Source organism: Nelumbo lutea, chromosome 2 (assembly GCF_056320005.1).
Source record: "Nelumbo lutea isolate HS-2025 chromosome 2, American lotus-T2T, whole genome shotgun sequence".
Taxonomy (NCBI): Eukaryota; Viridiplantae; Streptophyta; class Magnoliopsida; order Proteales; family Nelumbonaceae; genus Nelumbo; species Nelumbo lutea.
This window is the reverse complement of record NC_142685.1, coordinates 6,399,673-6,422,400: the sequence shown is the minus strand read 5'-3', so window position 1 is coordinate 6,422,400 and position 22,728 is coordinate 6,399,673. Positions and strand designations below refer to the sequence as shown.

Genomic DNA, 22,728 nt, shown 5'->3' with positions numbered 1-22,728 from the left:
AATATTCAATTCACCTAAGAATATTTCCCATTTTTTGGAAACCGTTCTTCACCAGCCACTGTTCTTCATTACCTGCAATAACTAGTTCCCCCCTTGAGCAATTTCTCACCAGAGCTTTTTTTTTTTCGTTTGCATTTCACATCTCACCAATGCCGCATGGAAAAATAACCAAGGCTCTCAAGGACAAGAAATCAATTCCTCTTATGCGTTGTAATTTGTTGACGTTTTCTTTTTGAAGGTATTACTAACATCATTGGTGGCTTGTAAGTTGAATAACCTGCAGCCAACCGATAAGAAATTGGGGACCAAACAAAGTTATGCTTCATCGAATCCAAACACACAAAAATAATAAAATCACAAATTCTTTGAAGCCCACAAAAACCAAATCAGAGATTCAATAAGTGACATTTCGTATGACCCAAAATGAGAAAAAAAGACGCATTCAGAAGTGTCCATAAATACATAAAACCCAAAAGCAAAACAAGGGGAAAAGTTGAACAATGTAACAATTAGTTTTATTTCTGATATACAATCAAACCCAAGAATTCATCATTTTGGCATTTCCGCTAGAAAACCAATATCGTAAATCCAAGATGTGATTAAAAGATTAGGCGGCTTTTAAGTTGATTAACACACTTCTCAGCCAACCTTCGGGTGAAGAACAATCACTTGCAACAGTTCACCTTCTAATCTATAGCAAAAGTCCAAATTTTTTCTGTGTTTCCTATGCATAAACCATATACGTTGCCTCACTTCTTCACCAGACAATCTTTGGTGGTCAAATGTTGTTTCCCTTCTTGATTGGAGTAAGTTTCAGGGCTAAAAGAGCAACGATTGTTGCTACCTTTTCTCGAGTCGATGGAGTTTTAAGAACCGGAGATTGAAAGAGGAGAAAGTGATAAATATTCTTCCGGTGTTCCTCTCTTCTTGGGTCATGGAGTTTTAAACAAGGTTCCTAGTTAATGGAGTTCAATAATAGGAGATTATAAGAGAAAGAGATTGACAAGAGGGTAGAATGGGTATTTGAAAAAAAAACTGATGTATTGGTCTAGCATTTTCCGTTTGAATTAGTGACAGAAGAGAGGTTTCTGTTGATTTTTTCAAAAGTTTAGGGAATGTATTTGTTAAAGTTAAACTATAGGGGAGATTTTTATGATTGTCAAAAACTTCAAGGGAGGGTTTGTATTTTACCCTTTTTATTTGACAAAGAGGAAGAAGAAACCCTTAACCCCTGTTTTTTATTTGTTTTAAAATTTAGTATAAATTTCAATATATTAAAAATGGGATAGGAGTGGAGGATGTTAATCCCACTCACACATGTGAAATTCACGCACAAGAGGGTACTGACATGGCACCCTCGAGGGGTGTCAATTGGATTGGATTTGGTCCAATCTAATCCAATCCAATGTGAGTCTATTATAAATGGACCATGTCCAATCCAATCTAATGAATGTTTTCGACCAATTTGGTCCGGTCTAATTCAATGTCTGAACCATCCAATCTGTTCAAATTCATTTTGATTTACATTGGTTTCAACCTAGGTCCATTGACACATATATTCTTATCTTATATTAATGGACCAGTTATTGACTTAATCCAACCCAATCCAATACAAATTTGTTATGGGTGAATCAGGTCCAGTCCAATCCAATCTAATAAATATTTTGGACCAGATTGGTCTAATCCAATATGTCTTATTGGTCCATTCAATCCATCCAAATTAATTTTGGACTGGATGGGGTCTAATCCAAAACCGGTTCATTGACACCCTTAACACCCTCTAATTTGATGTATAAAAACATATGCATGGACGAATGTGCAAGAGATCCGGACTCGCATTTAAGACACAAATATGGTCAGATTTGTCGACGAATAGGATGTAGTCCAGCATAGGGTGTGTCAATCACTCAATCCCAAACTGATTAATAATCGGCTCTAAAATATGGACCCTGAACCAAACCAATTAATCTAGATAATTGGGTCTTATCCAATTAAATCGATTGTAAAGTTATAGTTCTAATCTATTCCTAACCCTTCATGATGATGGGTCCATGCAGTTCAGACACAATTCTCGACAGAGTTGTAAATTGGTCTGCTCTAGTTCAGGACAGGGCGTATCAATTTCAAACTGATTAATCGGCTCTAAAAGATAGACCCTGAATAAAACCAATTATTAATTGCGGGAATTGAGTCTAATACAATTAAATCGACTATACCTGACATCTATAACTAAAAATAACTTTATACTTCATTTGGGTAAGGGTAAATTGTTAGAATCTCTTCTGAAGTTTTTGACCATTATGAAAAGTTTTCCTTAAGTTTTAATAATTGCAATCTCCTGCTCTGAATTTTTTGATACAATTGCAAATCCTCCTTTTAATAAAATCTTTTTTTAAAAAAAGCATACAAAGTTTGTTGTTTACAAACTTTATAAACAACAAAAGCAAAGAGAACTTTAAGTTGTATCTTTAATCCTGAGTGGTTGATTGATACCAAAGGCAAATTTGAAAAATATGTTAAAAAGTTCAGGAAAGATTATTGCAATTACTAAACTTTAGAAAAGGTTTCAGCAAGAACCAAAACTTTAGGGGAGGTGTCAGCAAGTGTTTTTTAACTAATTTTATGTTATATAATGTATGAGTTGCGAGAGAATTAAAAAAGTTTCATATATTATTAACAATATAATCAGTAAGGGTCTTAATCGATTCGGAACAGAAAATATTGGTCCCAACCCAATTATTAATCGGGACACTAACACAGAATTAGAACCAGCATGAGTGGTTTCGGTTTGGTTATATTGGATAAACATGACCCATTGACTGCTCTAATTCTCAGGAGAACTTGACAAATTATGGTCTAAATAAATAGAAATCGGCTTCAGTGCTCATAATATGATGTTCACACCATTTGCAGTCTCTTACAACCTTGCATTCCAAAAAAATACAAGTACAGGGATATTCTCGATATATGCAAAGGGTGTGCAAACGGTATTGATTGAAATTTATGGCACATTATATGGAAATTATTGTAAAATAATTCAAACATGAATGAACCACTGATAAAGCAATATCTTTAACATATTTAGTTGAAAATTTTGACTTGACATGCAGCAAATATTCAAAATGCACCGTAGTTCAACTTCTAGTTCTATATTGCAAGTAAAATTGTAACGCCAATGAAAATAATGAGGCAAATAATGCAAGCATTACATTGCAAATCACATTTATAGCCAAACACAATTAAACCTAACCCCCCAAGAACAAATTTTACATTTTGATCTGAATTTGCAATACAAACAAACAAAGTTTAGGTCCCATTTGGTTAGTGGGATTAAGGGTCTGGAATCGGAATTGGAATGGACTCCAGCTGTTTGGTTGAACGGAATTGGAATCTCATTCTCATTCCTGTTAGAATGGCATTCCTCCATTCGAGGGAACGGCCATTCTCTGTTAGGAATGAAATATCATTCTTGCTGATTCCAATTCTCATTTTCATTCCCTTTTGAACCAAATAGACTATGAGAATAAACAATTCCGATTCCAATTCCAATTCCAAAGGATTCTGATTCTGATTTTGGCTGTAAATCAAACGGACCCTTAGAGTTCCAAGGCAAGTGGTTTAACAAAAGATGGCAAGTGTTAAAAAATATGAATCCACCTAAGTCTTTAACATCTAGTTGGGTTAGAATTGAATAGAGGTGGATTTGAGCCAAACTGATCTGAATAGTTGGCTATTCAAGCTTGACTTGCATAAATAGTATTAGACTCGAACTCAAGCTTGAGCTATAGACTTGAGTTCGAGCTTAGCACAGTTCAGAAGTTTGCAAGTTTGAGCTTGACTTGGTTCGAGCTCAACTGCAAGCCAAACTTTTTCTAAAAAAATAAAAATTATACATATAAAAATATTTTTTTATTTTTATACAAAAAATTAAGAAATATAAAAATTATTTATTATTATACATACAAAAACATAATTATAAAAATTGTTTAATATATATATATATATATATATATATATATATATATATATATATATATATATATATATATATATATATATATATTGTGTGTGTATGTCTGTATGTAATAAAATTTGTTTATTTATTATACTAGATTTGATTAGGCTCATGAACTGAGCTTCATTGGGCTCAAGCTCAACTTGATTAGCAAACGATTCTATATATCGGGCTCAAGCTCAATTTAAATCAAACTGAGCCAAGTTTTTCATGAGCCGAACTCAAATAGCTCGTGAGAAGCTCAATTTGTGGCCACTCCTAGGTTGAACATCGGGTTAGATTAAGATTAATCTGAAGTTCTAAACAAATGTTTTCAACCCGCCATTGACCCAACTGTTCAAACCATCACCCAACTAGAATTTCAGGTCCGATTCAGTCAAGACATGTCAGATGATCAAAAACTATTTAATCCAAATAATTTCAACCATTGACCCGTTCGACCCGATGATCGGGTCATGAGTTGTGAATTGCACATGAAATACATTTCAAAGACCATAACTTTACACTCTGATGTCCAATTAGAGTAATTTATTTATTTATTTTTCTATTTCATGTAATTTTTCAATATCTATGTCTCCATAGGCGCCTTGCCGCCAAAAAAAAACTCTTTTTTACCTCAGGATTGCAATTTTTAATATTTTTTATTAATAAAAAAAAGTTAAAAACAAATATTAAATATAAAATAATACATTTAATATGTCTAAAACATATTTATACATTCTATATTGCTTATATATATATAAGGTAAATTTCTTAAACTAAGCAAATTGAATAACTCTACCCGTTTATTGTCTTGAAGTGTCTCTAAACAATTCTAAACCTCCCTATCGTTAATTGTCCATCAAACTTGTTCATATATGACATCACGTCACCGATTTTTTTTTTTAATTTCTAAGTTTATCATTTGGCTTTCTCACAATCTCTTTCTCTCCTCACCTCCTCCGCACATTGTGGACTGTTGACAAAGCCATCCATACACTGCAACCTTAGGGGAGGTTTTAGAATCTTAGCCTTTGGTTCTCCCCCGGTCATTCTCTCTTTCTCGCCGGAAACAGAGCAAAATGACTTTGTTGACTTTGTTGAGGCAGCTTTGGCACAAGTGGGTTTCACGGCTAGAACGAGCGAGGGAACTTTGATTCTCTCATGGCCTCTCTCTTTCTCTCTCTCTCTCCATAAATAGAGTAGAATGACTTCGTTGAGGCGGCTTTGGCGCAAATGGGGTCGAGCCAATTCCGAACTAAACCAATCTGGTATGTGGCGATGGTTCCGTAATGGTACCAGCCGATACGAATAATGGCGTCAAAGCTGCTCGTAATTCATCCACTTCCTCTCAACGCACGCAACGGCAGAACACCGACATACCTAGTTCTACGTACTGAGTTAGCATCTTGAACGAAACATTATTAACCTAGTCCTCAACCCTTGTTGGCAATGAAGGGCCTTTGGGTCTTCCTTATAGACGGAACATCGGTTGCTATGTTGTTATTAGTATACCAACAGGTGGCTCCCCTTGAGGAAGGTCTTACACAATCTCTTCCATGTGTCTTTATTCATCTCCCGTTGCTCAACACTTGTCTTCGCCACTTCAACTTGGGACTCTTGGATGAGATTGCGGTGAAGGAAGCAGTCGGCGATAATCGTGCAACCCAATGACCAGACGTCAGCTTATGGATCCTGTTGCTCCCGTCAAATTACCTCTGGCGCCATCCAGAGCGGGGTCCCTTGAGGCAAGATCAACCTTTCGCCCTTGAGATTGGCATCTTCGAGGGAGATCCGTTTGGCAGAGCCAAAATCAGCAAGCTTTGCGACGCCAAGAGCGGAATCCACTAGAACATTCCTTCCCTTGACGTTGTAGTGGACGATGCCCTTGGAGTGCACGTAGCAAAGTAGAGACGATGCATCATCCACATTAGCACCTTTCTCGCCAAACTGGGTGGCCACTAGCAACGGTACTTCTATGTCAGGGGGCTACTCGTTGGGACCCGTGCGACACTCGAATGCGACGAATAAGCTTAAGCAACAAGCAATTAACACAAGAAAATGCAATAAAAATGGCATACAAATTAGACAAAAGGCAATTTATATTGCATTAATGGATGACAATCATAAACACATAATTCAGTGTCGAGGGGATCTCATGCTTAATCTTTATATGCTCTTGATTCATTCGATTATCTACCTATCCTTAAAGAGTATGTTAAGCTTTTGGGGGAGTGACATAAAGATATATCAAAAGGATGAAAAATCATACTATGTAATTACAATAACGCCATTGGCGGTCCTCCCTTACAAGATACATGCAGAACCCACCCATGACACACATGTTCACACCATGAAGGCATGCGGTAGGCACTCTGATGGCACGACGGTAGGTGCTTGATGGCGCGGCGAAGGAGTCACTTGTGACAGTTTCCCCCACTCAATTCGATCTATGTCCTCGGAAATCGGGTTCGGCTGGTCCCTTAGAGTCACTGTTGCGGAAGGAAGGTTCTTCTGCTGCTCCACAAACCGGCTATCATCCAAGGCCGAGGTGTATATTTTAGTGGCATGGTTGGGTTGGCTTGTTCTGTTGGAGTTTTCTATGGCTAAGTCCTTTCCTGTTAGCATCAAGGTATGTTAGTGGCTGATTCAGCTTGGCTATGGGGAAGGTTTTGGCCAGGCAAGGGTCAAAATGGTATTTTGGATTGTTAGGGTATTGGTTTCCATGCATTTTTCCCCAAGGTCCTTGTCCAACATGTCGGAGATCTCAAGCGTCAAGGCTGAAAATTCCTTGACATAGTCATGTAGTGATTCTTGATGTCTAAGGTTCTTCATTCTTCGACGCGCCATGTACTCCACATTTTCAGGGTAGAACTGACGCTTGATCTCATGCTTGAATCCAACCCAAGTGTCGATGGTGTAGGTTCCACATTCAATGTCTTGGCAACACCTACACCACCATAACATTGTGATATCAGTCAAATACATAGCGGTTGTACGTACTTGAGTTTGGTTGTCAATGATGCCAATGGAGGAAAAATATTGTTCCAATTGCCACAAGAAGTTGTCAAGCTCCCTGGTATCCTGAGCACCCGAATAAGGTGTTGGCTCACGAATCTTGATGTGCATGGAAGCTAGGGTGAAGGGAATGCTAGATGAGTTGGCCACCACCCTCCTTAGGAGAGTCATCTCGTCTCTCATCTTGTCCAGTTGCACTTGAAATTTGTCTAGCAAGCCCTGCAGACTACTTTGAGAAGGCCCCGCTCCCGAATTTTGTATAGTGGTGTGCATGTCTCTGAAGGCGCCATTGAAACGTCCTTCTAGTTCCACCACTGCATTCTCAACACTCTCTAGGTTGAGGTGGAGTTCATTGACCCGATCTCGGGTTTCTCCCACTGTCGCCTCACAACGTAGGATGCGCAAGTCCATGCTAGCTAGTTGGTCGACTGACTTGTCGCATTTGCTAGCTTTAGTTGTGCAGTCCTTTGGAGCTTGTGTCTTGGTAGGTTCATCGAGTGGAGCCTCATTAGTGTCGTGGGCTTGGTGCCGCCCGTGTGGTGTGTCATCGGCAATGTCCCAGTTGCTCTTCATTGTGCTGAAGTAAGGGCGAAGACAGGGTCCAATGTGTGTAGGAGCTTCTGCTCTGATACCAACTGTCACGAGGCTAGTTGGGGGCACTCAAATGCGACGAATAAGCCTAAGCAACAAGCAACAACACAAGAAAATGCAATAAAAATGGCATACAAATTAGACAAAAAGGCAACTTGTATTGCATTAATGGATGACAAGGATAAGCACACAGTTCAGTGTCGAGGGGATCTCATGCTTAACCTTTATATATTCTTGATTCACTCGACTATCACCTCCCCTCAAAGAGTACGTTAAGCTTTTGGGGGAGTGACATAAAGATACATCAAAAGGATGAAAAATCATACTATGTAATCACAATAACACCATTGGTGATCCCCCCTTACAAGATACATGCAGAGCCCACCCATAACACACATGTTGACACCATGAAGGCACGCAATACACTCTGATGGCACGACGATAGGTGCTTGATGGCGCGGTAAAAGAGTCACTTGTGACATCTAGGCAAGTACTCCATGTGCATATTCCGTATGATGTGGTGGCGGTCTTGTGTGTTAGGTCATTGCCGAGGTGCTCCACCACGTAAGGTGAAGATAGAGACTCGAGAGTCCTAATCTCGTTCACCAAATATTCGAGTTGAGAAGGGATGGATGAATTCGGATCGACGGACTTCACTGGGAAAAGGCAATTGTCAGACTCCATTGTTGCGAGACTGACGATCCCAAACGAAGTTGTTGTTTCTTTTCCATTCTAGAGAGGAGAGGTGAGAGAGAAAGAGAGAAAAAGAGAGAAAATAGGGCAGAGAGAGAGAGAGAGCAGGTGGAGAGAACACAAAGGTACATTCATCGTCGTAATGACTCAAAAGACGCTCCAGTGACAAGCAAAGAGGCCAGTTGTCATTCCTAATTGGAACGATTCAAAAGACGCTTGTTATGTTAAATATAGGGTCAAAATAGTGATTTACTACTTATTGCCCTTTGTTAACACGCCGGGTAAAAATTACTTTTCATGAGTCTTCATTAAAACTTAACGATGACGGTAATTGTCATAAAATACTTTTGAGAGAGTTAGGCCCTGTTTGATGATTAAGTACTTGTTAAAATAAGTACTTTTTTTCATAAATACTTCTTAGAAGTATTTATCTTAACTAATTAAGGTTATTTGATAGCCCATTTTTCAAATCACTTATTATGTTTTTAAGCACTTATTGGGTGGAGATGTTTGGTAAACTACTTTCCCCATAAGTATTTATACTGATACAAATGACAATTTTAACCCTCATTTCACTCATACATATATACAATGTATTTCACATGTTATGTTATACATTTTGATTGAGAGTCCATGTGGACCCACATGTGAATCTCCATGTGGACCCAATAATAATAATAATAATAAATATAAATAATAAATACTCCAGCCTCCCTCTCCATCTCATACTTCTTCTTTCCTTTTCTTCTTCATAACCCCTCAAAATCCACTATTCATCATCTTCTTCATGACATAGAACCAATGATGATGATTCATCATCTTTGTCATTCACTAAGCTCCATTTCCTTATGTGTTCTCTCCCATGGAGGTTCTTAATACGCCAATCCTCCAAAAACTATACGGAATTTCGGTTTCCAAGCCTAAGTTTTATTTCCATGCCACTACACCAAAGGCCAATTGAGGAGCAGCAGAGGTTCCTTAAATTTATTTCTTAAAATCTCATTTTCTAGCCATTCTCACTTCTTTGTTGATGGTTGGAAGTTGCTTGTTCCCGTGCATTTTCGACGACATTCGAATAAGCGGATTCCAATCTTGATTCCTTTGACCCAGATTTCAATTTTCAAAAGCGTAATTTCAAATGAGACTGAAAAGGGTCTCTATTAACAAGGATGAGATCTTGAAGAAAAGCTGAGTTGTACCTTAGGCTTTCAAACAACAAGGACTCGGTGAAGTTGTAAGTGGCAACGTTGAGCAAGAACGATGATGGTCACTGGTGGACTTGCAATTGGTGCACCGCTACCCGGTAGTAGAGATGTTCAAATGAATGGAGGAGGAGATATAAGTATAGAACCCTCATGGGGGTATTTTAGGCATTACAAAAAATTATTAGAGACTGATTCGTCTCATTTTTTGGAGCATTACTTAAAAAAAGCCAAATTAAAGTCACTTTTTTAAAGAAGTACAGAATTACAAAATCACTTAATCTGTGATCCAACTCTTAAAAAAAGTAATTCTTTTAAGTATTCTCAAACACTATCTTAGTCAATTTCATTTATCCATCCATCTGTCTAGCATACAGGAAAGGCTCAACCCAAAATTGAACCGGGGTCCAAAGGTTTGCCTGCTCTGCTCTCTTGTTTCTCCTGTTGTATATTTTCTTATTGCCGTCCTCTTCCCGCGCAACGAACGCAGGCATTTTGATTTTGAAGAAATGCACGTTAGCTGTTCCGGCATCCGATCGAAATGTACGTAACGGAGGCGGAGGACGTTCACGCTCGCTCGATGGACGCCGGCGACATCTTGAAGATCTGGCCGATTTATTTTCACGAACACGACTCCTCTTTGCCGCTCGACGATCGTTTGTTCAAGCTCACAGTAGGACTCTCCCAATTCTTCTCTACCCCAATAGGAGAAGTTTTCATTTCTCAGGTACAACTAAATCCTTCATTATCGGTTTGTTTACAGCTCCAAGTACAACTTTTAGGGTCCATGGACTTTGTTATATTTTTCATCTCGAGATTTCATTGCAGATGTTTATATTCAATTGATACGAAAAGACAATATTTTCAATTCTACTGAGTTTGGATTTTAAAATTTTGAACCCCTAAAAGGCGAAGAAAAGAGTGAGACCGACAATTGAATTAATATTGCATTTCCATTTTTTTTGGGTGACTGGAGGGATTAGTTGATGTTTAAGTAACATGATTCTTAGGTTAGGGATGACGATGGCACCTTCATTTTGCCGATTGACTTCCAACATTTCAGAAAAACATGCGAAGTTGAAAATATCTTATCGTCCCTAGAAGCAACACCGAAAGAAGTCTTTTTGTGCGTGGCTGTTGCAGTTCACAAGGTACTGAGTTGAAGCTACACTACATTACTACTTCCCTGAAGTTTCTAATTCTTGAAATGATATGCAAGTCTGGGATAAAATACCTTACATTGTAGTAGATTCTGTTGCCCAAGTTGGAGAAGAGTCAAATGGAGTACGATGTGAAGATAAACATTCGGCCGCATAACTACCCAGAATCAATGATTGCTTTGAAGAACTTAAAAGCTGCCTATATTGGTAATCTCTTATCTTGATTACCGTCTTTTATGCATTTATAAGGGAGTTATTTAAGGAAGCAGAACAAACGACATCAGTAATGTAACAGGCAAACTTGTATCGGTACGTGGTACTGTCATCAAAGTTAGCATGGTTAGGCCTTTAGTGGTGCAAATGAATTTTACTTGTGCAAAGTGTGGAGCAGACATTACGCGCACCTTTCCTGATGGGAAATACTCACCGCCAGCTGTTTGTACTTTCCATGGATGCAAGAGCAGAACTTTTAATCCAATGAGATCTACGGCTAGAACCATAGATTTCCAGAAAATAAGGCATCCTCTGCAACTTCTTTTCAACTGAATTGTTTCTTCATTTTCCTTTATGGTCTCTTGGAGCCTTAGTCTATTTGCATCTTCTTTTTCAGGATTCAGGAGTTGCTGAAGTCAGAACATCATGAGGAGGGACGGGTACCTCGAACTGTAGAGTGTGAACTAACTGAAGATCTTGTTGATGCTTGCATCCCTGGAGATGTGGTGACTGTCACTGGAATTATAAAAGTAATAAACAACTACATGGATGTCGGAGGAGGTATGGCTAAAACTAATTGAAGATCTTTTGTAATACTTCAATTTTTCATTTGATGGATACTGTGTCTTAAAGCTTCCATAGGCACACTGGCAAGGCAGGCATGAGACCTGTTTAAACCCTGGTGATGCCCATTTCTAAAGATGCATAGCTGGTGGCTGGTGCCCCTTGCACCTAGGCCAGGCACGTGCCTTTTATAAGTTTACTTTTTTGGTTACTTTTTTTTTTATATATATGTTCTTATGTATTTTACACCTTTGTGGTCTATTAACTTTTAAAATAAACAAAAATAAAGACCTTTTGAATACTTGGAGCCCTAGTTTTTGCAGATAGAATCTTAGATAGCAAAACTGCCACTAAAGAAGCAACGACAATATGACTGATCTTTGATCCTAATTCTAAAATAGAATGAACCTGACCAAAATCACAAAATCATCCCCCCTTATACATGTGGGCTTATTGCCTCTCTACCTTCATAAAGGCCTAGTCCCATGGGGTGACTGACACTCTAACTAAGCAAGGCGTCACTATAACTCAGTTGTATTCTGAGCTTTTCTTAATAAAAATTTACAGTTACTCATAAAAAAAAGGGCCCAAAAAAAATCACACTAGCTGCTTGCAGTGTTGCATGGACTCTCTTAAACAGATAATATCATGTCATCTTGTGTCAGAGTCCAACACTCCATGGATTCTTGAGGACACTTCTACATAACATTTCCTTTTTATCTCCTAGTTTATTTGACATAAATGAACAACTAATGCACAAGATGAAGTGTTGGTAACAGAGGCAACATTTTAAATCTTTTTTTTTTGCAGTTATATAATGTTAGAATTCAAAAAAATAAGAACCATTTTAATATTATTTACTTTTCCAGCTATGCATGATAATTTTTTGCTGGATCAGAAGCAAGTACAAAGGTCAGTACATAAGGACCAGAAGATATAATGTCTGAGGAAGTGTGAATAGTTATGCAGAATTGGTTGAATGCACCTTTATATTAATACACTAAAGTCACATTTCCAGTTTCCCTCACACCAATACTTGGGCAGTGTAGGTCTGTAGCCATTGAAAATTACCAAAACACCCATTGTAGCAACATTTTAACACTAAATGGAGACTAAGTGAGGTTAGCACTTTGTGCTCTCCAAACAGTGTTTTATGAACCTAGATACCTGTATACAACTTCACATGCTTGGTGTACCCATGCCTGACATGATATTGACTCATTTATGGTAGACTTTGTTACCCAATGTTACTCCCAGATATTGGGTAATGAGTCTCCTAATGTAACTCCCAGCTATTGACTCTACCATTACCCAATGTTCCTCCCAGCTATTTGGGGTATTGGGAAGGGTGGACTGGATAAGACATAATCTTTGGCATTTTTTTGCACAAAGTGGCAGCTCTCAGACTTGAATCAATGTCCTCATGCTTGTCAGCCTGAAATTTTACCATTACACCAAGTAATGACCCTAGTTTTAACACTGCTAAATTGTATTAAATTAATAAGTCCTTATATGCTATATGTTTGATAAATTTTGGCAAGATTTTTATTCCATGTCCACTCTCAATTTGCATAACATTTAGTTGGATGTTTGTACCGTGATCTTCTTGCATGATGGATGTGGATATTTTGTTGGTAATAAATGGAAAAGTGTTCATATAATCATATTTCTATGGTGTAGCTTGTAGCAGTGAAACTATTCCTCACAACTGAGTACAAAATGTGGACTAAAAGAGAAGTTTGGCTTTTTCAGGAAAATCAAAAAGCAAGAATCAAGGACTATATTATTTGTATCTAGAGGCAGTTTCAATTATAAACTCCAAATCCCAGTCTGTTTCTGAAGATTTGCAAGATACCAGTGCTAACATTAGAACGACAGAGATGCTTGATTTGTATTCATTTTCTCAAAGGGATTTGGAATTTATTGTTAAGTTCTCAGAGGAGCATGGCTCAGATATATTCCGTCAAATACTTCAATCTATTTGTCCCTCCATTTATGGGCACGAGCTTGTTAAAGGTGGCCTTTGTACACAATACCTTCTTTTATATTTGATGAGATTCCAATGTAACAATACTAGGTGTAGTGGGTGGTTGACTGGTGGTATTTGTTTCCTCTTTATATCCTTTTCTTTTTCTTTTTTTTGAAAGAAGTGAAGGTCAAGTGTATGACTTTTATTAGTCTAGACTCTAGAACATGCTCTACTTTTACTGGTTTTATATAACATGTTGGTTATTACTTGGACAACCTGATTCTTGAAAGGGTGGTGCTAATATCCTGTCTTTCTGACATTTCTTCAACAGCGGGGATAACACTTGCCCTGTTTGGAGGTGTACAAAAGTATTCGTCGGATAAGAACAAAGTCCCAGTGAGAGGAGACATCCATCTAATTATTGTTGGTAGATATAATGAATGTCCCCTTTTTCTCAAATGAGCTTAACTTCCAAATGAATTTGTTTGGTTTTTGTCTTAGATTATTATGCATTTTTTATTTTTTTCGTGAATTGCAAATGAAATAATAATCATGATAAATGCTGGATTTTATGCTGCCAGGTGATCCTGGATTAGGTAAGAGCCAACTTCTTCAAGCAGCAGCAGCTGTTTCTCCAAGAGGCATCTATGTTTGTGGTAATGCTACAACAAATGCTGGCCTTACAGTGGCTGTTGTGAAGGACCCAATGACAAACGATTATGCATTTGAGGCTGGTATACAGGGATCTTAACTTATTTCATTTTTATTTCTTCTATTTTTTTTGGTTGTTTATGATGTTCTAGTCTTTCATCTAGTGTAATCAAGATGGCTAGGCAATACCAGTGCATTTTGTCCCAATAAGGTGGTTGTCATCTAGGTGATGAGTAGGTTTTATCCCATTTATTCTCCTGTTCTTTTATGCACTGCATTTGGGAGTATTTTTGTTTTCTTTTTAGTTGCAGGTGGGATCCCCCTCAAAATGTGGTTAGTATCTTCAATCCTAACTTCTTGAGACAACCAAAGAATAGAAGGAGAATTACGTGGAGATCAGTAAATGCAGTCGTAATTTGGGAAGAGAGAAGTGGGAGAATATTCAACAAAAAGAAAAGTAGATCAATGGAAGAGGTAATTGACAGCATAAAGATTAGGGTTTTACATTGGGTAAAGTTGGTGGAAAGCTTCCAGGTCTTCTCAGTGAATGAAATATTAAGAACTTGGCTGCGTGTGGCATTGTTATCTTGAGAAAAAGACAAAATTATCATGGTTTGGAAACCTGCAGAAGGTACCAAGTTTAAGCTGAATTTTGATGGAAGCTCACTGGGCAATCCGGGTTTCGCAGGAATAGGCGGTCTTCAGAAATTTAGAAGGCAAGGTGGTGGCCTTATATTCAGGACCTATTGGAGTTGGAAACTCTCTGAAAGCAGAATTGTGTGTTTTGTTGGAAGGACTTCGTTTGGCTAAACAACTGGGATATTGGCAGGTGGAGGTGGAAGGATTCTAAAATAGTTATTTCATGGGTAAGATGTAGCAGTCACATTCCATAGACTTTCAGGCATGCCTTTAGGGAAGTGGAAAGTATTTCGAAGGAATTAAATGTAGAATTCAAGTGGGTTAGAAGGACTGCAAATGGGATGGCTGATACCCTTGCTAAATTGGGGGTCATGAGACAGCAATTTTTTTTGGGCTTCACTGTAATTGTCTTTTGTTTGGGCTGGCAGTCTTTTCTTCACTTTGTACTAAATTCTCTCTTTAATTTAAAAAGTTAAAATTTTCTTGCTGATAAAAAAATCTATAAAAAAGGATAGAGATGGATATATTTTCCATGTTGGGAATGTCTGGAAGCTATTATGCTTTTTCATTTTTGACTTGACACAAATAAGCTGACTTATATGGCAATTGCAGTGTAAAATCTGTAAAGGTTCTCCACTCTTTCATAGTAAGTATTTATTTAATGTTTATCTGCAAAAGTCACATGATATTATTTTCAAACAGGTGCCATGGTGCTTGCAGACCGTGGATTATGCTGTATTGATGAATTTGATAAAATGTCTGCTGAGCATCAGGTTTATCTCTGTTTATTATCCACAAAACTCTTTTGTATTCTGGTATTCAAGATGTTGGTTTTTACTATTTTTTGGGGGCTTATCTTAGGCTCTACTAGAAGCAATGGAGCAGCAATGTGTCTCTGTTGCAAAGGCTGGACTGGTAGCAAGTTTATCAGCGCGAACTTCTGTGCTGGCAGCAGCAAACCCTGTTGGGGGTCATTATAAGTAATATTTTGTTAATCACTTCAGTGAACTTTTTGATATTCCTTAAACTTATTTTCTTTATGTAGTCTATCATGATATCTTTTTTTTTTATTATCATGATATTGACCGATCTCATAGTAGTCTTTTTGGATATATTACAGCACAGTTTCATATGTTAGCAACAGGACATTTTTTTGGGGATTATTGAGTTATAGGCTTTTACTTTGACTTCATATGATCATTATTGTGGCCTATGATTTATTCTTTTCTATTGGATTACCCTGATTTGATCTTTGTGATTGTGACATGTAAGAGTGATCCTTCAGTTTCAAATTTTATGGAAAATATTCAAAAAAAGCAGGGATCTTTTTCAAAAATCCAATGTTTTTTTTTATATGTTCAAGGAGAGAAATGAAATTCAATCAGATCAATTTCTATTGGATATCTATAGTTAAATCTGACTAGTCTGGTTCTCTAGTAATGAAGTATTGCCTTTATCCATTTAGGTTTTCCTTTTATTTGTTATTAACTTGTTTAACAATTTGTGCCTGAAATTCTTGCAGCCGTGCAAAAACTGTCAATGAGAATTTGAAAATGAGCGCTGCTCTCCTTTCACGATTTGATTTGGTCTTCATTTTACTAGATAGACCTAATGAACTTCTGGATAAGCGAGTATCTGAACACATTATGTCAGTAAGTTACCATGTACAACCAATTAATGTGGGTGCACACTATGTGCTTATGTAATTTAAAGGTAGATGGTATGGTAAAACTGCATGCACCATGATATCCTAATAATCTATTGTATTCTTCTGCATATTTATGCCATGCCACCCACGTCAGGCCATCTGCACTGTCTAAGCACAGTCTGGACCTGCATATGAATAGACATGGCAACATGTAGGGAGAGCCAGAGTCTTCAGAAAGATTGAATGGGATGGATATTTTAACAATCAGTCTAATTAAACATCTGAATGAATACGGTCAAGGCCACTGTAACCACATTTTCAATCAAATTGGAGATTGAAAATTTTGTAACTGATGAATCTTGAATATAATCATTAGACTGTTCTTTTTTCCCTCAACAGTTCATTGAAATACAATGGACCAATATTGTGTAAATCATAAATTTTTCACAAACTGTAGTAACAGGCTGAATTGAATTGAATTATGAACTGTGTGGTAAATTGTCAGATTGTTTCTTTTTTAGTGAATACAAAGAAACTCCATTAAAAAAGATAAAAGATACAGATACAGTGAACACATTTTGGGTTGACAGGATTTTTACAGCCGACACCAAATAGTTGGGATTAAGGCTGAATTGAATTGTCTTTATTTTAATGCATTGCCAATCCATATCCATCATAGATGTAATTGGTGCCACTAAATTTGCAACATGTAAATGGTAGATGATATGATCAGGTTTGACTTCAAAATCAATTAATTTATACACTTAGTGGTTCTTTAACAGTTTAACTGACATATGTATACTACTATTAAGTCAAAGGATTTATTTATTTTTTCCCCAGTGGAGCCCAACTCATAATACTAATGTTTTTCCATATTTTACCACTACTAAAACCAAGTTCAAAACTTCAAAGTGGGCCAGATTTGTAAGTTCAGAAACTATTTGACATCGCAAAACTCTGTCTACATCCCCATCCCACCCAATGTCTTTACCCCTTCCATCTCCTGTTCTATATACTAGTTTACAAAAATTGGATTCTGAAAGGCCCCTGAATAGGTTTTAAACAACTCAACTCCTATAGTTCAATCAGAGGATTCAAACATGAAACATAACTCCTTAAAAAAGAAACTTGAAAAAAAATGGAAATGATATCATATTGGACTTGGTCTGTGCCAATATAATTCAAATTGCATGAATTGGGTATATCATAAAATTCCAAATCCTATCATACAACTCAAGCAATAATATGCTTTCTCAGACATGATTTGATGATAAGATTCGGGTTGGAGCTCATATGGTCCATGATTCAGATTGCTCTTGTAAATTGCATTTGATAACATTGCTATTGATGAGATTTTGGTGGGACTTGGTGACTTGGTCAAACTCTCAAAGTATTGGAATTTTAAATTTGCTCCCAATGGAACCGAAGTTTCAAAATTTCAAACTTTCAATGAAAACTCAAAATATCGAATGTGATGGACTGTAATATCATTAGCGGCAGACAATCAATAATTAGGGGGTGCAACTTGTGTGGGCTTGGTTGGGCTTTTGTCAAAATTTGAATGGGCCTGGCCTGAGAAGTAGTGTAAAATGCTAACTTGGGCCAACCCGAGTTGCACCCCTATCAATCATGCCAACTATTTAATGGGAGAACTCCCAGTTAAGGCCATTAAATGGTAAACCTGGACTCTGTTAGTATGTGTCAATTTTACAGCATATGTGGGCCTGGTTAGACTACAGATTTCCTGGCAAAAAATTTGCTTGTGTGTAATTATGTTAAAGGATATATAATGTACTAAGCATAGCTTTTCTCATGCAGCTGCATGCAGGAAATGGGGAGCATTCACCAGCAGCCAAAAAACAATGCAGCAGAGGTGGTGTTACTACATATATGTGCATCAAACATGTGAACGAAATTGCTGCTTGACAATATATGCATTTTCTTAATCTTTGCAGCCTTGCAAAATGATGGTGGAATAGGTTTGAGTGTAAGAGCTGGTTCTTTAACCTCAAGATTGAGACTTGACCCAAAGAAAGATAGAGATTTTGTTTCGTTGCCTGGTCCTCTTCTTTGCAAATTTATTGCTTATGCAAGATCTTTTGTCTTTCCCAGGTGCTTTGAATTTATGTATTCACTGTAAAATATCTTCTCCTTGACTTATTTTAGACATTCTATGATCTTATTTGATCTTTGTGTTGTATCAGGATGTCAAGATCTGCAGCAGAAATTTTACAGGAATTCTACTTAAGATTGAGAGACCGTAATACTTCAGCTGATGGTACACCAATAACAGCAAGGCAGCTGGAGAGTCTTGTAAGATTGGCAGAAGCCCGAGCTCGAGTGGAATTGAGGGAAGAAATAACAGCTCAAGATGCTTTGGTAAGTTCATTTAGCGGAGCCGGCTTCTTAGTATTCAGTGCATACAGAAATGTTAGTTACTTATTACCGGTCATAAGCCCCTATCATCATAGCTAATTCTTCAACCTTGGTTTATCTAAGTTGAAAACAAGAAGACCTTAGGTGTGAGATGTTAGGATTCAATTATTCATTGATAAGTTTTATTGGGGTAAAGCAGGTGAATTCTAAAAGATGCTATTTCCTTAAAAAGTTTACAAACTTTTGCTGGATTCTTGAAAGAAACAATGACCAACTCAGCAAGATGCAATATCTGTTTAGTTTAATTGCAAGGGAACAATTAAGTGTTTCCTACAGTTCAATGGTGGCTTATTTTGGTACCAAAATTAAATTCCAGTTCCACAAATTTGATGAATCATTTGGAAAAGCCTTCAGGGTTCACGGGTGCAGGTTTATCAGTTACCACTACAGACAGAAGATTGTATCATCTATGGTCAAGTTTGGAAAAAGGGTAAATCAAAATGCACAAATGCTCTTCTGCAGCACTTAATTCTCAAGGGCCATATATCTTCTATTAAATTATGATTATCTAGAGATTTTATGACCACTCCAACCCATGTCCTTTCTTTTTGCCTTTCCTAGATGCTTTTAGAACCATCAACATGCATTAGAGTGCTTATTGGGTGCTACAGGGGGTCTTTTATTCATGTGAGCAAAGCATCTTACTCTATTTTCCCTCATTTAATCTCTTTTAAGTTTTAAGGATATTAGTTTTTCAAAAATGTGCTTGTATATAATTTTGTCCATCATATCCTTGCCACTTCCTGATATCAACTTACCACCACTGTGCCCATTTTAGGTCTTGACTGCCCAACACTATTGTTTGGTGCAATGGTAGAATCTCAAGCTGACAAGTGTGAAAATACAGGTTTGAGTATGTGATGGCCATTTCTTGCTAAAAATGCTGGAGGTTAGGTCTGTGTCCAGTTTACTCCTCCCAAGACCCTAGACAGACAGCTGGAACCAGCATTGGGTAAATGATCTTTTGTTTCCCAACACTACTGTTCCTATATTCCAAGCAAAAATTTATGTACTTGAGTCTGCAGATGAGAAACCGACTCAATTTCAAGCCAAAACTTTTCTATGGGCAACTCATATTTTTCAAGATATAAAAACCCAATACAATTACTATTTTAGATTTTATGAAAGGGGAAAAACTTGTAAGCAGCAATGTCTAAAAATGTAGATGCATGAGATAAATGAGGCAAGGTGCCAAGACTCTAGATTCATGAGCAGTAAGCCTCAAGCATGAGGGTTGAGCCTCTTGAGTTGCTGCATGTTTAATGAAAACATCAAATAAAATGAGAAGTTAAGAAATAAACACGGGGTTCATATTTTTATGTAGGAAAGTATATAATGAATAACTGATCACATAAATAATAATTTAAGAGTTGGATCTCTGGAAAAAGCCATCACTTCCTTACAAATCATTTAATAACTATTATAAAGTCTTAAAATGTCAAAGTTATACCTCAAAACATGTGTATCCATATTCATATATATAAAATTAATGAAGTCAAGTGGTCAAATAGGGGATGTTTTGAATTTTCAGACAGTTGGGGTATTTTGCTCATTCAGATCCTACATCAATTTGGTATCAAAGCAGGTTACATCACATCCATATCTACATGTTTTTTCAAAGTCTATATGTATACGACTATATCCACATCCACAATACATGTATACATATACATATACATTTGAGGAATGTTAGTTGTTACTTTCAGGCATAAGCCTCAAGGTTGAGCCCTAAAGGCAAATGCACTTTTTTGGAATACTGGTTTGTAGTTAGCTTTTTCAGTTCATCCACCTCTACCATTTCGGTGAATGCAAAATTCCTGGTTGATATGCTGGGGGATATAGACTGCAGTACTGCATGCATGATTTTGTTGGATCTACAAATTTTCTCTCAAGAGTGTTATAGTTCATTTTTTTTTTCTTGAACTGGCATTGAACCTGCAACTATTACGGTGCAACAATCAGCATCGTTTGTCCAGCTATGAATTTGGCCATTGATATTTGCCTATTTCATGGGCTATTTGAAAGTGTAGAACAATCAGTTAATTTGGTCATAAAATTTTCTTTATTTTTTTTATTTACTCGTTTCTTGATTATTCCCTCATTTAGTTTCATATCTTTTTGCAGGATGTGGTTGAAATTATGAAGGAATCCTTGTATGATAAGTATGTAGATGAACATGGTGTTGTAGACTTTGGTCGGAGTAGTGGAATGAGTCAACAGAAGGAAGCAAAACGATTTCTCAGTGCTCTCAATAAGCAATCAGAGTTGCAGCAAAAGGATTGCTTTTTGATTTCTGTAAGCATCCTAGCTAGTTAGTTTATTGTGGTTGCCTTTCCCCCTTGATATCAAATAAGTGACATGCTATTATTGCATATCAGGAAATATACAGTTTGGCAGATAGAATTGGCCTAAGAGTTCCAGATATTGATACATTTGTGGAAAACTTGAACAGTGTTGGTTATCTTCTTAAGAAAGGACCAAAAACATACCAGGTACTATGCCTCTGAAATCCAGATGTTATTAACCAGGGTGATATCATTGTATGTTTGCAATCTTATATGAATTGTATAAGTTAAAAAGTACTATTGCCTAGAAAATGAACATCAAATGAAAATTTCCCTGATAGCAATAATATCCTAAGTGATAAAAAAGAAATTTTTTTATACAATCACCTCAGAGGTGCCTTTGGTGGTAGTGCATGTCTTCTAGTCAAGATTCCTACATGCCTTTTGAAAACAGCTCTTTAGGGCTAATATCACAGTTGTTGCTCTATTTGAAGTTCTGGTGTTTCACTTGGTCATAGCTCACTTGGGACCAAATTTCACAGTTGAGCTTAAAAATTAAAAAATGCCATCACCTGTTTATTGTTGTCTCTTTTTCTTTTTTCCCTTATCTTCTTTTGATTAGCATATTTGTTTGGAGAAAAGTATGCTGGATTGGGAACTCCATAATGGCATAGTTGATGGTTTGAACAGAGATTTAGAGAAGTGATCCTACAGCTCTTCACCACATCCAAGCAGCTTGGGGCTACCCTAGGCCTAGGCTTTTCTACAAGATATGAATCGAAAACCCTTGTCTGTCTAGTTTGAAAACAAAATCTAGCACTGGTTGCTTCAATTTGTTAACATAATCAACTGCTGTTCTTTACCCCTAGGTGAACATCTTGGTTATTGTCCTAGAAATATACTTGATAACAATGACAGTACTTTTAATCTGCTGATACATTATGTTCATCAAATAATATCTAATATTTATGATTAGCTAAGCTAGATCCATTTCCTGAATCATTGGTGCCATCAGAGTTTTTATGGTACCATGTGGTTCATGTCACCTTGTTCCATTGAGTACCTCAGAAATATCTTGCATGCAGGTATTATCATCATCTTACTCTCGGAGTCAATCGTCGAGGTCCAGGTGCTGAAGTTGGACAGCATTGTGACAGGAACCTTGTTCTAGATATCCTCACACATATATAGGCAAACACTACCGGTTTTGTATTATATGTATACAGTAAATAGTATGGTTACATCAAGATCCATTTTCTACCAAGTTCCACTGGTGGTTTGTTTTCTTATTCTATTATTTTGAGGTTCCCTTTTTGATAAGCATTGCAGGTTTTTTCATGGGATCATTAGTGAGGAACCTGAATGTATAAAGAATAATGTTGCAGTTGGAATTTAAGTTCTAGACATCTTTTGTAAATACATTACTTTTTTTCTCTGTTTGCTACGTAAGCTAAGCTTTGCCCTGCAATCCCACGGTTGTGATACAAAGCACGGTGCAATGAAATTATGTGGTCAAAGCTAATACATTTGCGTCTTCCATATATTCTTTATTTCTTTTTATTCATGAATAAAATGGCATCAACTAGCTCAAGCGGCCATTCACTTCCATAAGAAAAATATGGAAGTTCCAATCAAAAGTTAAAAGCCTCTGCAGCAGCCCTCTTC

At 37.0% G+C, this 22,728-nt stretch overlaps 1 protein-coding gene across 7 annotated transcripts; it reads left to right on the top strand.

Annotated features, from left to right (window-relative positions):
* The first annotated feature begins 9,867 nt into the window (after positions 1-9,867).
* MCM8 (minichromosome maintenance 8) lies at positions 9,868-22,480 on the top strand. 7 transcript variants are annotated; one of them, XM_088967307.1, is made up of 18 exons: positions 9,868-9,911; positions 9,989-10,225; positions 10,509-10,649; positions 10,748-10,865; positions 10,954-11,176; positions 11,269-11,432; positions 13,188-13,451; positions 13,736-13,831; positions 13,986-14,138; positions 15,397-15,467; positions 15,556-15,674; positions 16,217-16,346; positions 18,161-18,215; positions 18,298-18,454; positions 18,547-18,721; positions 20,903-21,073; positions 21,157-21,270; positions 22,149-22,480. In XM_088967307.1, exons 2-18 carry the CDS (start codon positions 10,040-10,042, stop codon positions 22,197-22,199), a joined length of 2,388 nt encoding a protein of 795 aa, XP_088823433.1. In that variant the 5' UTR covers positions 9,868-9,911; positions 9,989-10,039; the 3' UTR covers positions 22,200-22,480. The 7 variants fall into 7 exon arrangements, with proteins under 7 accessions (XP_088823433.1, XP_088823434.1, XP_088823439.1 ...); XM_088967309.1 differs by lacking the exon at positions 9,868-9,911 and adding an exon at positions 10,327-10,419 and having other exon boundaries at positions 9,978-10,225; XM_088967312.1 differs by lacking the exon at positions 9,868-9,911 and adding an exon at positions 10,327-10,419 and having other exon boundaries at positions 9,978-10,225; positions 10,745-10,865.
* Positions 22,481-22,728: the final 248 nt, after the last annotated feature.

Excerpts from the sequence above, each read along its gene's own strand:
- MCM8 (XM_088967307.1), top strand. The coding sequence starts at position 10,040 with ATGTACGTAACGGAGGCGGAGGACGTTCACGCTCGCTCGATGGACGCC. Across the intron at positions 11,433-13,187 it reads CTACATGGATGTCGGAGGAG|GAAAATCAAAAAGCAAGAAT; the intron begins GTATGGCTAAAA and ends TGGCTTTTTCAG. Across the intron at positions 13,832-13,985 it reads CATCCATCTAATTATTGTTG|GTGATCCTGGATTAGGTAAG; the intron begins GTAGATATAATG and ends TTATGCTGCCAG.